The sequence below is a fragment of the Suillus paluster genome, assembly GCF_016628075.1.
Source record: "Suillus paluster strain FC165 chromosome Unknown EDB91scaffold_95, whole genome shotgun sequence".
NCBI lineage: Eukaryota > Fungi > Basidiomycota > Agaricomycetes > Boletales > Suillaceae > Suillus > Suillus paluster.
In genome coordinates this window covers 55,485-72,068 of record NW_024537655.1, presented here as the reverse complement: position 1 = coordinate 72,068, position 16,584 = coordinate 55,485, and the positions used below count along the sequence as shown (strand labels likewise).

Below are 16,584 nucleotides of genomic sequence, written 5' to 3'. Positions count from 1 at the left end.
CGAAGTGTGGACCACGATCGATTATAGAACATTTGATGGGAATTGACAAAGTGCTGCATGGAGGAATCGATGTTTGTGTTTTGAGTATCATGTGTGGCAACAAAACCATTTCGGATCAACCAGCATCATAACTGATCTGTAGCTCCTCTTGGCACTGCAAAGTTTAAGTTGTTTGGTTGCCATGATGTGGGCCGCAAGATCAATGACAGAGCCGCGGATCCTATGAGCACTGCTCCACTGTTAATGATGATATGTGCAAATTCATCTAGCATTTGAAGAGCGTAAGGTCTCAGTAAGTCGAGATACAAGTTGTTGTGAATGCGTGCCACAACGCTGCACATTGTTTTGCATGTCATAGACAACTTCTGTAAGTCCAAGATGTTCAGATGAGCACCAATGTAGTTGCTCAATTTCGGAGAATTGAACACTGAACCATGTGGTATCGTAAGTTGACAGAGATAGGTTAATCAGGCTCATACTGACGTACTTTTGTCCATGGCAGCAAGGTGTTGAACGTTGCTCATTGTGAAGTAGTTGATATTCAGAACGTAAGGACAGGGGCTTATTTTGATTGTCATCTCGGTCACATGTTTCATTTGTGACATTGTATCCCGACAGATGATGTTGCAGTTGTGATGAAAAAGTGCAGCAGGACATTGTGAAATCAAGCACATCAATCAAGATTTTGAGATGACATTTGATAATTCATAAAAATACAGGAAACATTCTACCAAAATTTTCTACTTCAGGTGCTGCAGTTCTTCTGCATAATCCCATTGAATAAATCGTTGTCCAGGTCTGCTCTGTTGTTGGAGTGAGGAGAGATATTTAACAGGAGTCAAAGAAACAAATGTACTTGACAATGCGCTTCATGACTTTCTGCACTTCCCCCGCTAATATATCACGTGGCATACACTCCTCAGTGAGACGATGCATAATAGTGGGCATGTTGCCATGGGGCGGTGTGAAAGGAAGGTATCGCCTTTTGTTTTTGTAGAATGGTCCCACACAGTACGAAGACAGTATCACATCAAGCATGTCATCATGCTCTTGAATGACAGTGAATGTGCAATCCTTCATCACGATCATTCATCTGGTGAGACTGCAGTCAATGATGTTACCTGGCTCCGTTCCCTTTTCGCAAATAAAAGGATGGATGTTCAAGTCGTTGACGTCAGTGATGCTAGATCGGCCTTTATCAAGAAAAAGAGGAACAACGTAGGGATGCATCATCGCTGCACCAAACAGCAAACCTGTGATACAAGGTAGTCCGGCCTGAGAATTACCAGTCGTTCAATTATAAGGATAGCGTAATTTTAAATCTCTCACATTACAGCTGTCTTTGCAAGTTGCTGTAGATGCTATCTGAGAAGAGAAGAGTATCATTGCTACTCTTAAGACATTATGGCTAGACTACTATGATGTGAACTACCTGAGCAACTTGGGTGAAAGCGCGCAGTGCTTTCCAATCCCGATCCGTGTATCCTGTGATAGAAAAGGTGAGCTGTGAAGGGTGGGTGGGAACAGAACCCTCGCAGGCCTAAGTGAACAGGCAATGGATGCAGTCCGGATCACCGAAGAATGTGTGCGAGAAGTGATATCTGACCTCTGTGTTGAAGATGTCAAGGGTGAAAAGGGAGTGGCGGGTGGGGAAAAGAAAAGAGGAGGAAGAGAATTGTCGCGGACGACTGAGCTGATGAGATCGACAGATGCGGTACGAGAACAAGAAGGAGGGTACCACATCTGTCGCTTGCGCAATGACCAAATTCTATTCCTCCGCTCATGCCTCGTTACGTAGTAGAATGACAATCTTTGTGAGTCGCTGTAGATGCTATCTGAGAAGAGAAGAGTATCATTGCTACTCTTAAGACATTATAGCTAGACTACTATGATGTGAACTACCTGAGCAACTTGGGCGAAAGCGCGCAGCACTTTCCGATCCCGATCCGCGTATCCTGTGATAGAAAAGGTGAGCTGTGAATCCCAGAACAGAAGGAGTTCGATGACGCATCAAGCGAAACTCGGGACCCAGGATAGTAGGAGGAGAACGAGTACTCATGTTGAGTGTTTAATGTACTCGCGGCATCATGTACCAAAGGAACTCATCTTGAAGGGCTGGTGTGGCCTGTAGGTATGATGCCAAGATTTGAGCATGTTTGCGGAGGTATAGCTGGAAGGCCTCACTGGCCCAGCAGCCCATGGTCTTTACCACGTCAAATGGAATATTCCGCAGTAAGTATTCTAGCATGGCACCAATCCTTATGCCGTGGCCTTGCAATGGGTCTAGCCCCGCGTCCTTGGCGGCCTTGGCAAGCCTTGAGATGAATTTGGATTTGGTGAGGGGCCGGTGTGTGTTACCGTATTTGTAGGCGAAGAGAGTGCCGTTGATGGGAGGATTGTTAATGCGGAAGTGATTGGCTAGCGCCACCTCTGGGTCTGTTGGGCCATTCTGCTTGCCCCAAAAGAGATCTTCACCGGCTGGTGCAGACTTTGTGCGTGGTAGGTGGAAAACCATCGTTTGCAGTCCATTGCGATCTGTGTCCCGGCGAACATCCGAGCGTTTCACATGAGCCGTAGGGTCGAAGGTTGTGAGGTTGGGAACTGTGAATTCCCCAACCCTCGCAATGGAATAAAAGGCCGTGGTGAGGCAGCTACTGACTGCAGCATCAAGGGGGACCTCTTGATTGAGTTTCAGCAGGATGTGAGAAATGAAATCGACCGTGTAAGGTTGCTGCTTTTTCCGTTTTGACGTGGTGGGGGTAAGGTTGATGGCCGCTTTCACCAGGGTGTCAATCTGGTTGTCCTTCAGCGCGCATGTGACGCCATGCAAGGTATGCCATACCCGGATCCCATGGATATAGTTTGAAATGGTTTTTCCTGAGTAGATCCCCACTAGGCTCGATATGAAAGCCGACATGAGCTCAGACGATGCGGGTGCTCGCAGCTCCTCCCCAATCGACTTAGAGTCGCAATAGACATGGTACGCCAGGATGCCACTGCCATAGGCTTCCCGGGTGCTGTGTGCCCATGCGTGGATCATCACGTCTTGAATGCGCTGTGCATCTGCATGGGGAAGTGATGTTGATGACAAGTGAGAGTTCAGTGGGAGCCATAGCCGGAGGCGGTCCTTCGCAGGGCAGTGAGGATGTAGGGGAGAGGCTTGAGGTGTCAGATTAGCGGGATAGGCCGTGGTAAGCTTGCGTCGCTTGGAGGAGGTCCTCTCCTTGTTGGCGAAGCTCGTCGTTGAGTCTAGTGCAGTGGTTGAGTGTGTGATGGCCTTTGTTGTTGGAAGAAGCCATTTTTGCGGGCGGGAGACCAGTGCTGCCTTCTGAAGCGAGCATGGGAGCATCATAATTGATGACAAAACACTTGAGAGGTTGGGGAATTGGGATGGGGGGCAGAAGTAGGCTGGTTGGGGGGTAGATCCCGCGGGAAGGGTCATCTGCTGGGTTGTGGGCACTGGGAACATAGCGAGTGAGGATGGAACATTTGGCGTCCTCAACGAGAGTGTGAATTCGTTTGAAGACGGCGTTGGTAGCTTTGTTGCGGCTCCTGCCTTTCCACCATCCTTCAACGACGCCATGGTTGTCTCCATAAACCTTGATGCAAGTGTTCTCTGCACAGTGAGTAATGAGCGAGAGGACAAGGAATTCCATTCCAATGGCTTCTGCCCAGCCAATGTCTCTACTCTCTGCTTTCCAGCCTGGGAGGAGGTGCCATGCATGCCATCTCCCATTGATCCAAATTGCGATGCCAACACCCGAGCTAGCGTCTGAGTAAGCTGCGAGATCAATGACTTTGGTGGGGCCAGGGATGAGTCGGGAGATGTTGGGTTGAGAGAGGCGGGCTTTCCACCAGCGGAGATCTCCTCTGGTGGCTTTGGGAGGGGAATGTGGCATACGTGGACGGTCACCGAAGATGGAAAGCATGGCCTCGAGCGATACCAGGTAGGCTCTACCTGCCGGTAGGACCAGGGAGGCATGAAGAAGTTTTCCATGTAGTTGCTGAACTTCGAGCAGGGTGTGAGTGGGTCTGCTCTCCCACTCCCTAATGGCCTCCAGGTACTTCTCTTTCTTTTTCTCTGGAATGGATATTGTGTGGGCTGCAAGATCCCAAAGGAAGCCAATCAATGGTGTGTATGAGGAGAAGAAGATGTCCTTCGCGAGTTCCCAGGGAATGCCAAGGATTTTTGACAGGCGGTCAATATCCGCAAAGCAGTAGGTAAACAGCGTGTCCTCAAGTGAACGAGGCGAGCATTGCGACAGGTCTTTGATGTCACAAGAAAAATCCTCGTCATACTCCTCAGTTCGCCCGTCAGGCATTGTAGCACCTCGGTACCACTTTTGGCCCCCATCCACAATGAGCCCACCATTCCTAGTGATAATAGCAGTGCGAGATTTACGGAGAGTGTTGTACCTATGTAGATGTTTGCATAGGATGCGAATGAAGAGGTGGTCATCAACCCACTTCGAAAGGGGGCCGATACCTTGTGAATGGAAAATGTCCGCCCCCGCGTCAGCCATTTCTCCATATGAACCTGCTGCTGCTGTAAAACCGAAACAAAAGCTAGAGTCAATTGCAAAACTGTCAGGTCCTGTCCTGACCACCAATCCTGGCCATTGGGAAGGGTGTAGTGGAACTGTGCGATAAGTTTCTGCAACGTCTCATACCACTGCTTGCGACCCTGGTGGAAGGCACCAGACAAGAAGGCAGATTGTGGAGGCTGTGCCCCAGGTGCATGGATAAAGATCTGAGTCAATGGCGGAATTGATTGATGATATGGGCGGAGAAGGTCTAAGGGGAAAGGATAAGTTCTGGACCAAGCGGAACTTTCCTGGTTTCTCTGGTTTGAGGACCAGGGAAAGGGGGGCAGTCTGAAAAGGACCAATGAGAGTTTTGGTTTTGGTTTTTGTGAGCGGACCAATGTAACAACCGGTAGAGTATTCTCGATTAAGTATGGTAGAGAAGGCATCGTGATGTTCAAGTATGGATGGATTATTAGGTGGGGTATAAGTATGTGATATAGCGGGAACACTGCCCATGAAACCAGTCCGCAAACCATTCGGAATATGTGCATATTTGTGCATAAGATTAGCAGATGTAAGGTAGTGCAGCCAGGCTTTGGGCTGGTAAGGGGTGAGCACCTTAGCTGCTCTCACCTTGAGGGCATTCCTGAGCTCTGTGTTCCTTGTTCCCACACCCTGAACACTCGTGGACGTGTGATCGAGCAGTGCTCATGCAACCTCTCGGCCTTTGCCAGTCGTAGCATAGCTCGCAACCTTTGGGGTTGACGAGGTGACCTTCTGTGTTTCAGCGGCAGCAGGTCTTGGTTCGTTTGTCCCAGAGGAATTCAGATGCACATTTGTGGATGTTGTGTCGAAAGCGGCCCAGACATAGGGCGCAGGCCGATGGGCTGGTTTGACCTGCGCCCACGGGAAAAGACTGTTGGCCTTTCGATGGGTGCTTCCCTACTTGGTTGGCAGCTGGGGAACGGTATGGGTGGTAGCGCTTGTCTGTCAGAGAAGATGGGGTTTCAGCGTTGGATTTTTCACGCCCTGACCCACTGAAGTCTCGCTGATGTGGCCGCACTGACCCTTGGGTTGATGCAAGCGAGTTCTGAAGCTGGGTGCCACAGTTGGCAAGCGGGGAGGTATGTTCGGTGCAGCAAGAAGTTTGCCGCCGATGGGGAGCAAGTGAGCAGTTAGCGAGTTGCAAGCAGAGGGGGGGGGGGTGGGGAGCATTGCCATTGCCAGTGCAAAGCGGGCAGGTAGTGTGTCCCAGTGAGGTGCGAGAGCGAAAGCGGGTGGCATGCGTCACATGGGTGGGAAGCGTGAAAGCGAGGGTAGAAAGCAAATGATTTGTCAGGTTTGTTCGATCTAAGGAATGAGGAGATGTACCAGCCTGATCCCTTCGTCGCACTCTGCCTCCCAAATGTCATCGGATAGAGTGCTGTATAAGGATCCATTGAAGATGCTGATGTTGAAACCCTGGTTCTGGGCCAGGCGATTGTGCCACTCCCAATGTACCAGCCCCACGTAGCAAAGGAGGGTCTTTTCTCCTCGTGGGCACATTCTGTGCTTGTGGTTGGTTATGAGCATGAAGAATAAAGCAAGCACCTGCTGGTGCTTTTCTGGCCATGCACATTTCTCGATGTGGACCAAGAAGCTTGTCTTAGCAATGTCGAACTGATGCCACAAGAGGTCGTGGTCTTGCAGGGCTTTCTGCGAGGCTTTGAAGGACGAAATGGGTTTGAAAGCAATGAATCCGTCAACCTTCGTGAGTCCAAACGCGTCCTCTGCGGACGATCTAGAACTGTCAAAAGCATCCCGGCAGCCATCTGGGCTAAAGTACCATAGTTCCATGTATTCCACGTTCTTGATCTTCTGCAGTGCGAACTGGGATGGGCGCAGAACAAGAACATCAGCTACCAGTGTATTCGCATCAAAATCGTTAATCTTGGGCTTCTTTTTCTCCGCTTCGTGGCACTCATTCTCTTCCTCAAGCTCTCACTCTGCATGAGTGCGTTCTTCAAGTTCTCTTTCAGCACAAGTTTCATTCTCGACCTGCTCTTGCCAGAGGTCTATGCGTTCTTGGCGCTCACACCTCCAGCCATCTATCATCTGTGTGAGGGCGTCTGCCCTTGCAACACCAGCATTAACTAGGGCATTGAGCCACCCTGCATATGCATTGGATTCAAAATTGGGCTGCGCTTCAAGAGCCGGGTCGGCTGCAATGTTGTTCATGAATAAACGGGAGAAACCGGGTGATAATAACCAGGCTTTGGTGAAAGAAAGAGATCTGAGAAATTCGTTCGAAGGCTGAATGAAGAAAGAAAAGAAAAGAGGAGGAAGAGAATTGTCACGGACGACTGAGCTGATGAGATCGACAGATGCGGTACAAGAACAAGAAGGAGGGTACCGCATCTGTCGCTTGCACAAAGACCAAATTCTATTCCTCTGCTCATGCCTCGTTACATAGTAGAATGACAATTCAATTCAGCGATACAAAGGTCGATACTGCCTGCAGCGCAAGCTCCAGAATACGGATCGGGATCTTTAAAAATGTTGTTCCAGCACGAAAAGTTGCCACAGTGACTCGTCAACCTCCAATGAAAGTTCTGTTCTTCAATGATTTTAGATGGGACAAGTCCATTATGCCATGTGATAACAAGTCCATCGTCCATGCGATGCCAGAGCATAGGACATTTTTTCCCACAAGGAAATGTCCAAGAGTTATTGTGAGTTTGTACTTTGAACTCATGCTTGCCAAACTCATGTGTAATAGATGAATTGGGATGAGCAAGCGGCAAGAACGTCATGTGTCTCTTCATTAATTTGGGATAGCCCAAAAAGAGGCTGCCAGAGCAAACAAAGATGCAGTCAGTCGATGAGCGATGAGCCAGAACAACTGGCATGACAGAATCCGTGGGACTATGAATCAAAACAACCTTTTTCCCGTCTTTGTGGAGATAGTCGAGGTCACAAGCAACAGCGACTGATGATGGCGTGTAAAATGTAGGAAATTGATCAGCAATGAGCCCGGAATTACTGAAAAAAGCAGCAACCATTTGTTTGGCATAGCGAGGTGTAGCAATGCGCAATTCATGTCGGATTATTGGCGATGTACCATATAAGATGATGTCGAGCACGGAACTGCCAAGTATGACCGAGTTTGTAGCATTGAGAATGGTATGGAGACGAACATGTTCAGTACTGACAGTGTGCTTCAGAACATAGTTTAGCCTGTTGACAATCACTTCATGACCAATTGTCGAGAAAAGGCAGCTGACTGCAAAACATCGCACTATGTCCACAATATCCATGAAACGGATGATTTTTATTAGGACATTGTCCACAAGAACAGCTAGATATCACATTAGTACAGTTGAATCGCGTCTCATGGGCAACCTACTCATGGTTTGATTTTGAAATGGACGAAAGGGGCGTAAGTGGAGCTATGTGTTATAAAAACGTTGAAAAGGGGCGCAGTTCTTTGTGCTCCAATGTCCTTTGCAAACTCGAAACAATTTATCAGTGCAAGTCCAATTTCCCAGTACCTGATTGGTGCGATTAAGGCCAATACAATAGAAAGAGCAATTTTATCTCTCACCTGGAACAGACTCAGTGAGATGAATATGGCAGCAATGTTGAAGTTGTGTGTTTTTAGGGTAAATGTGAAGAATGCTAGTGTAGCAGCTAGAACTGGGAATGAAAGTGTGACCGCCATACTGCAGCAGATCACATCAATATTATGTCGTCATGTCATGTATTTCTAAACTTACTTCACACCATGAGGTTGATAAGTGAGCTTTTGCCTGCTCCTGTCATATACCTGATCCGACCACCCTAATATCAATATCCGCTCCGCTTTCCAACCCCCTCCGCTCCATTCATCCTCCGCTCCGCCTGATCATCGTTTGTATCCGCTCCGCTCAACCGCTCAACCGGTCCCCTTCCATAACATCTCCATTCAACTGGACCTCTTTCCCCTTTTAGATATATGCTTTCCGTTTCGGTACTTAGACCATTACTTCCGGATCACTGGTAATTCATCACTGATCCAACGCGTACATATTGATATCCGCCCCGACTTATGTCTTTCCTATGTAAAGTACTTACAAATGATATCCTTGGTACATAGCTTTACTACATAGTTATCCTGGTCACTGCCTCATACATAGAAGTATATAACATATCATGTACTTAGATATTTTTCCTTAGTCTTAATATTACTTGTCTTCTCACAGTTACATCTTGTGAGAATTCTCAGTAGGACCTTGCCCCTCTGGACACAAGTCTCAACTTGTCGTCACCTCCGACCCTCTGATCCCCCGCTCCAACTTAGAGCCAACAATGTCGGACCCGCTCCAAATTCGGGGCACGTACTCGGCTAAGGGCGCAGTGCAAGAGCTGAAGCCAAGCCCTGACCCCTCTGCCTCTTGGGCCAGCACGGTACCTAACAGCTCCTGCATGCCTGAAGAGGACAACTTTTTTATGCTTGGTCCTACTCATCAATGTTGGCAAAATACGGCGCAAAGAACCTATCTGAATCCTACGCACATTGACTGCTTGATGAGGTTGCAGATAGCATTGTATGATTGGTTGCAGCACTCCGCGAGGTGAGATCCTGGATTCTTATTGGGCGCCGTGGTGACACATGTGTGGCCAGTGAAACTCATCCCGAGGCTTCGCTCAGTTACGGCAGAGTGCCAAAATCACTCTCTCACCCCGCACGCAGTACATGACAAAATGAATGCCGTCTTGATCCATCAGAGTTCGAAGGAGGTTCTTCACGAGTTGTTGAGCTTCCTCATCGGGGACTGCACCTCTAGGACCCTCATCAAGACCTGCAATCCAGTTCAGTAACAGTCACAAAGAGCGGCGAACTGAACCTACTGGCCGTATTGAAAAGCTTTATTTTTAATGTGTCGTCCTGAATCATAATGTCGTATCCATTGGTCTCAGTTGTACATACCCTAGCATTGTGGGATGTCTGCGCCATTTTCATTCGAAGCTCGAAGATTCCTGAGTAGCATTCATGAGTGAAGTACTTCTAGCAGGACTTTGGCACATTGATCAGTCCATTTCATTGATCCCAAGTGCAGGCAGCGCTGCAACATCACCAATCGTTCTTGCATTGGGCTGACCAGGAAGAATAGATAGCAACCAACAATCGTGGACAGTCCGAGCTAATTTTCAGCGTTGTTAGAATAAAATGAATGCTTCTTAGCGCGCAACAAACCTCGGTTAGAAGTATGATTATGCGTTTGCGCCACAATCAAAACCATTGGGCTGTGAACTGATTGGCTCTACCTTTAAGTTAGATGGATCCATTACGCAAATTGTGTGTGCATTTAGCTGATAAACCTTAGCCATTGTTTAGTTAATGTTATCTTCTTCTAGTGATATATTGATTCTTACCCGGCGCTCCTTCCAATTAAAAGCGTGCAAAGTGGCTCTGATCATGACCAGCGTTCCACGTTTGAGACTAGAGTACCATTCCTGAGGCACGATCAGGTCGTTATCGACATTCCTGATATCCAGTTGCCACAGTTTGGCATTGAAATGCTGCTTTACCCTGCACTCATAAATACATGTTATCAGTGCTGCTCTGGCCAATAAGCCTGTTGTCATTGAATGCCGAAAAAACTTGGAATGCATTAGTTTGGCTGGGCATCTTCACATCGCAGCTTTTTACACACCTCGTAGATGCAGACACTTTGAGTCAAACACGTGAATGTGTGATGACGCAGTTCTTTCTTCAGATCTGTTGTGTCTTTAATTTGTCCTGAGGGAGGAATTGTTGCTGAGGCTGGATGTCACTGAACGTAAATGACAATACAAGCAGTGTCAAAAGGTGGATCCGTTTATCGGTCATCTTCCTGTGTCTGTTATGTTTGATCCGGCATCGCAGTGTTCCTTTGTATCTTCTTCGATTGCTTCTTCACTTGGCTATACTTTGGGTCCAGGATCCCGCTTCACTGAAGTTCTTATCGCCTCTTACAATGGTTGTCCACTAACAACTGACATTGAGTTTGAGATTGCACTCAGTCTTGATTTCGCCTGCCTAACAAGTTTATCAATTGGCTTTGAAAGCTGAACATAGCACATACACCATACCCAAGCGCTGGGGTGTTCTAGAGACATACTAATCGATCCTTTCCCACGTTTGACTTCAACCATTTCAGACCTGCTGGGTTCTATTGACTCTGGCTTGAAATTATCTGCCACATGTCTTTCAACATGCTCAGAAACTGACAATGAAAGGATTCTTACACCTGAAGGAATAGAAGTCCTTGAGTGAGATCCAAGCTGACGGGAATGACTCACCAACCACTAAAACCTCAACAACATCATCACAAAAGTTTGTTATAACAATTGTTGTTTTTGCTTTCATTGACAGTTTGCACTTGAGGAGTTAATTGTGGTAGGTTTTGATATATCACGTTGATCTGTGTGAGAATCAGTCAAGTCACGCTTACGTTTCTTGTTCTTTGTGATATCAGATTTCACGACAATTCTGGCAGACTCAGTTTCAATACAATTCACTTGACAAGCGATATCTGCAGGTGCAGGAACTCGATCATGAGCACAAAGATTGCCATCAACTACTGAAAAATCATGGTAAGCCAATGCAGTGGCATCATCTGATCCGAGCAATTGGTGCAACTGCTGTCCTGCAGATACTTTTTCGCTTGAAACAGTAGTGGTATCAACAATGGTTTGTAAGGCTAGAATATGCTGTTGTTTATCCTCAATGCAACTGTCCTCACTACGACAGCAAGAAATCTTTTTTTGGTTAAAAGGTCGCAGGATTAATAGGCCGTCAAGCAAGGTGACTCAGGAGAGCATCACATATGGTGCTTCAGTTCCAGTGCAACCTTCAAGATCTATGATCACACGTTGTAATGTCTGTCCCTGAGCCTTATGAGTTGTCATCGCAAAACCTGGCATTATTGGAAGTTGGGTGCGTTTGATTGAACATTTTTTACCATTGAAAGGATTCATAAATAGCAAATCAACGGTGTCCTGCAATACAACCAGTTCGTGTGGCGCCAAATGAGGCAAAGGATCACCGGATGTTGTTGGTGTTTGCACCACACAAGAGATGGCATGGCATGCACCATTTGCATCTTCAATAAAACAAACACTTTTCAATGTGCCCAAGCAACCATTGACAATTCCAGCACCAACATCAAAATTCTGACAAATGATCATGGGCATTCCCAACACTAGTGGGATCTTCCCAAGATGCTGAGATGTCATTCCGGAATGAATGTCCATCAGATGTTCCTGTAATTTTGGATTGCTAATTGATTGACCCCTATGTTTGTCCATGCATTCGTACCAATAGATGGGCTTTCCAGTATGTTTGGCATAAGCCAGGGTGGCTCGAACATTAATCACATCTTTGACTTCATTTGTTGGAACAATAATGGGCGCATCTAGCCATTCAGCCATATTCCAGTCTGGTCGCACATTCGATAAGAGGCGAGCATTCAAGACATCGAAGTCATCATTTGTACATGCTCCACGTCGCAATCGACTCAAAAGATCAACAAAACTCGAGTTCACAGTGCCTTGCTGCTGTATGACTGTGGTCAGTAAGACAACTGTTGATATTGATAACCATAGCAGTTTGCTGAACAATGCATTTTGACCTTGTACCATACCAACAACATGTGTTGAAGATTTTCTATGCAAGCCATGTTGCCCAACAGGAGGAAGTTGAGCGAAATCCCCTGCAAACACTATACTGATTCCACCAAATATAGCTGAGTTTTCCTTTGCTTCACACAACACTTCATTTATCTGCAGCAAAAAATTACAGCCTATCATAGAAACTTCATCAATTAGAAGGTAATCGACATTCTGCCACATCACGACAAGATCCCGTTTTGTTTTCCCTTTACTACCTTTCATTCTTCGCTGATTTAAAAGAAGAGCTGAATGTAATGTCATTCCAGATATATTGCGAGCAGCTACACCCATATACGACACAAGTCGAAAACGATTGCCTTCATTACGGCATTTGAAATATTCCTGGATGGCAGTAATTACGTGTGATTTGCCAGTGCCACCTGGACCTCCTAAGAACATGTGCAGAGAATCACCACAACTTTGAATGGAATGATTAGCTATCAGCGAGAAAGCCCTGGCCTGTTCGGTGTTCAAACCAAATTCTTGAATCATTGCAGCGATATCTACTGCATGTGCAGGCTCCACGTTCTTCGAAAGATCATGAACGATGATCGGGACATCCACGTTATCATCTGATGTACTTTGGAATACATTCCGAAAAGATTCTCCATCAGCAACAACTGTTGTTTCACCTGCAATTATAGACTTCCCAGCATCAGCACCTTGTGCTTGTTCCATTGTGTGTTTTTTCCACTGTTGCTTTCTCGACTCATATGCATGTTGCCATTCATCTTCAAGAGACATGTCACCATTTTCGACACAATGAACAGCATTAATTTCTGGCGCTAGTTCACTATCTCTAATGTGTTCTACATTGTGGTCATCAAGATCAAAGCGGTCAGCATTTTCCATATGGTGTAGGCAATCCAAAACTCCATCCTGCTGATGCATTCGTTTGATTGTAGAAGATTCATCAATCTTGATCATGTGATCCAAGACATTGTCCTCGATTGAACTGTCATCTAAAAAATCCTCTGAAGTTGTGGTACATTCAAGCACCTCTCCACATACACGATTGCAACGATTTGACGGCCGCTGAAGACATTGAGCATAATGATCATCATGACTATCTCGACATTCATGCAGAATCTGCATATTTTTCATTATGTACTGGAACTTAGGTGGACACTCATGCATGAAGTGTTCAAATGCATCAGACCATGAGGAGTACATGTTCATTAAATCCTTAGGTGCAGACCAAGGACTAAACAAGATCAGCATCAGTCAATAATAGTGTTCTCTAATTTCTGGTCGATCCCGACGTGGTAAAGATGGTCCTATGGGAACAGGTACACAACATTGTTTCGGGTGTCAAATGACCAAACGGTGACTACTGCTCTCAACATGGCCCGACAGAATCGGAAAAGATGGTCATATATGTGATATGTTGTTAGTAAGTTTTTCTATGAAACAACAGGGATCGTTTCTATACTCATGATCATCTTTGTCCGACAATGAAGGAGGGTCCACAGCTTCGAACGATGTCTTCTTGCATCAGATCATCCTCAGAATGAATGTTCTGGTCCTCAAATTCCAACTGGTTTGTGTCTTCATCTTCATCCAAATCAACTTGATTATGTTTACCAACCTTGCGTTTTTCAACATGGGCCACAAAATCCCACAAACACATTCCTCGCAATTCCTTCGCTCTCATTTGGTAGTCCTGTACTTGGTTTGCTTTCGCAATCAGTGAACCATCTCGGTCAGTTGTGATTCCCACTTCATCAGCAGCTAAAGCTTGTTCAGCTAACTTATTCATCGCATCCTCATCGTCTGCTTCACTCAAAATTAGTCCAAGGTGATCTTCATCATTTTCAAGTATTTGTTCATCTATCTCTTGTTCAACATTTTGCGGGTCATGCTGCACATCACATTTGGAATCTGGAAGACAGTGCTTGAAAAATCTTTCGAAAGATGTCCAGAACAGGTTCTGATACTGATGGCTCGTATAATGATCATCCAGATCCATAAGATAGGCTGAAACTTGTTGGGCCAAAAGCTCTTGGCGCGAAATCATTGCATGTGCACTTTTTCTAATCAATTCTTTTGCACAGACAGTAAGCTCATCATCTACAGGATCATACTCGCTTAACTTGCATCTCGCGAGATCCAATACTGCATAAGCAACATGTGCCTTTAGTTGTGATTTCGTGATATAATCTGTGATATAATACAAAATTGCTTTGGCCGATGCGCCTGACGAATTTTATGTCCATGTTACATTGAATGGCCTCCAACATAGTTTTGTTGAAATTATTAACCATACCATCAAGGCACTTCAAACAAATTTCACCAGACTCATTATCAAAGTAACTGGCAGCACAATAATGTTCCTCACTCAAATCAAACCTACACTCACACGGAGCAGGTGGACCTTTCCAGTACTTGAAACATGTTGCATTATGCTTGTGAATTTGGCACACTTTAACAAGATTGTGCACATCTTTCTGATGTTTCAAACGATCATCTTGCAGTCCAGAAGCGGCTGATATACCTCTGACTGCACAAGGATGATGATCCGACGAAGGAACAACATATTGAGAGCCCGGGTCTGGTGGAATCTCATTGCATATACTATTGTCCAAAAAGGATAACAAACGATCCCGAAATTCAATGTCATTCGCGTCAGAAATGCGCTCTCTGATCTCATTAGGATCGAGCCCTCCTTCGAGCCATACCATCAAATGACAATGCAAGGTGCCACATCCCTGTGCCTCTACACAACCATAGTATGCTTTGACAGTACCTAACACTCCTTCAGAAGCTTTGCTGTCACTACCATTATAACCCAATATCGCACAAAAAAACGACTTCATATACAGATCAAAAAACTTGGCTGCAACAGCAGGATTATGCGCAACTAGTATTGACTGTGTCCAATATTCTGGCACCTCAGCAGGTAACAAATCATCTACATTAATGTCGGTGCCTGCTAAAAACTTAACCACAGGATTATAAACATCTGCCGGGTTGATCGTAATGTAAAAATTTGGTAAACCTTTGTCGATCATGAGTGCACGAATCTGATTCCGCATAACAGTCTTTGAAGCACCAGAACCTGGAACATGTGAGGTCACGCTATTCACTTGTTTCAGCAAAGCTCGAACTTTTTGTTCCTCAGGAGTAAAGGCAGTAGAAAAATCACCTTTTCCGACATGCTCAGCTACAACCCGGACGGTCTTGGATGAAACAGAGGTGAACCCACCAGCAATGTCACGAAAAGACGACCGTTTAACTTTTAGACCAGTATGAAGCAATAATGTGTGTCGTTGCAGCATGTTGAACACAATAAACAAGAATGAATAGTGTTCTTGAAATCGATGATCAGCCAAATTAAACAAATGTTTGACCTGGCGTTTCAATGCAAATTTAGAGGTATGATGCGGATGTTCGAACCCGCTGACCCCATCTGGGAACAAAGTAGGGTACACCATCAGAAACAGCTCTGTATTGACGAACTCATTCACAGGCTGTGAGCAATGGGGCACTTGAATGTATCCACCAGCTTTATCTTTTACATGGCGGAGAGCGGCTGCCCTAAGTTGATGCAAAGGAGCATTGACATCAACATCAGTTACAACAACATGCTCAAAAATTGGAGGTAAACTTGGAGCAGCAAGATTGGCATGGTCTTTCTCAACACCAATGTTGTTTTGTACAGGCCCAGCTGGCACACCAGAACTCAGTGCATCATAATGAGATGTAAGAACTTCATGAGCTTTATCACTCGAATCACTCACAGTCTCAATGTGAACAGGAAGAACGTCCTCATCACTAAGGGAAGCTAACCTCTGTTGATTGATAACAACATCACGATAGAGATGATTATGCTCCTGCAACCATAGCAGTGCACTCCTGACCTTCTCTCTTCTCACAATAAGAGGACGTGCATGTTGTCTCATCCATTCCACCGTCAGCGGACGTGAACCTACAAATAAAATACATATTGGAGTCACAACATCCTCCATAGGTGGAGGAAGCATATCTAAAACAGAAGAAGTTCGCTGTGGAAAAATAATAATATTGCCTTTAAGACCACGCTGTGCATTGGGTATATTGTCAGTCTCCTCACATAAGTGTAAAATGAAACACTTTGCTCTGCACATTGCAATCATCATTTCCTCAGCTACCATCAATCCTTGTAGCGTGCCAGGGATGTCACCAATATATTTGTGATTTGCTAAAGCCAATGGCGGTGTTTTCCCCCTATGCACCACAGAACAACACTCCTTACAAAATTTTGCAGAACACTGCACACTTGAGGTAGAATCCGAACACAAACCACGTTCATCATACAGCACATTATCCAACAAGTCGTTGTGCGTCTTGACATCAGTATTATGACATGACCCTATCTCAAAATCAAATTCACCAGACATCCATT

At 45.7% G+C, this 16,584-nt stretch overlaps 5 protein-coding genes across 5 annotated transcripts; all 5 read right to left on the bottom strand.

Moving 5' to 3' along the window:
• Window positions 1-5,737: 5,737 nt before the first annotated feature.
• Window positions 5,738-6,743, bottom strand: EDB91DRAFT_1316072 (uncharacterized protein; the record flags this gene model as incomplete). Its single annotated transcript, XM_041325182.1, has 2 exons — window positions 5,738-6,503; window positions 6,564-6,743. The coding sequence occupies 2 exons, from the start codon at window positions 6,741-6,743 to the stop codon at window positions 5,877-5,879; spliced, it is 807 nt and encodes a 268-aa protein (XP_041171768.1). The 3' UTR covers window positions 5,738-5,876.
• Window positions 6,744-7,911: 1,168 nt separating this feature from the next.
• EDB91DRAFT_1086441 (uncharacterized protein) lies at window positions 7,912-10,133 on the bottom strand (the record flags this gene model as incomplete). The annotated part of the gene is made up of 9 exons (XM_041316049.1): window positions 7,912-8,007; window positions 8,110-8,227; window positions 8,282-8,405; window positions 8,619-8,665; window positions 9,060-9,126; window positions 9,227-9,346; window positions 9,396-9,432; window positions 9,475-9,552; window positions 9,921-10,133. 9 exons carry the CDS (start codon window positions 10,131-10,133, stop codon window positions 7,912-7,914), a joined length of 900 nt encoding a protein of 299 aa, XP_041171767.1.
• Window positions 10,134-12,422: 2,289 nt separating this feature from the next.
• EDB91DRAFT_1061169 (uncharacterized protein) lies at window positions 12,423-12,692 on the bottom strand (the record flags this gene model as incomplete). The annotated part of the gene is made up of 1 exon (XM_041314414.1): window positions 12,423-12,692. A coding segment is annotated over one exon (270 nt), but the record flags the coding sequence as incomplete, so codon positions are not given.
• Window positions 12,693-13,259: 567 nt separating this feature from the next.
• EDB91DRAFT_1004195 (uncharacterized protein) lies at window positions 13,260-13,424 on the bottom strand (the record flags this gene model as incomplete). The annotated part of the gene is made up of 1 exon (XM_041312283.1): window positions 13,260-13,424. A coding segment is annotated over one exon (165 nt), but the record flags the coding sequence as incomplete, so codon positions are not given.
• A 2,117-nt stretch (window positions 13,425-15,541) lies between these two features.
• On the bottom strand, window positions 15,542-16,315 carry EDB91DRAFT_1006674 (uncharacterized protein; the record flags this gene model as incomplete). The annotated part of the gene is made up of 2 exons (XM_041312326.1): window positions 15,542-15,831; window positions 15,877-16,315. Coding segments are annotated over 2 exons (729 nt in total), but the record flags the coding sequence as incomplete, so codon positions are not given.
• Window positions 16,316-16,584: the final 269 nt, after the last annotated feature.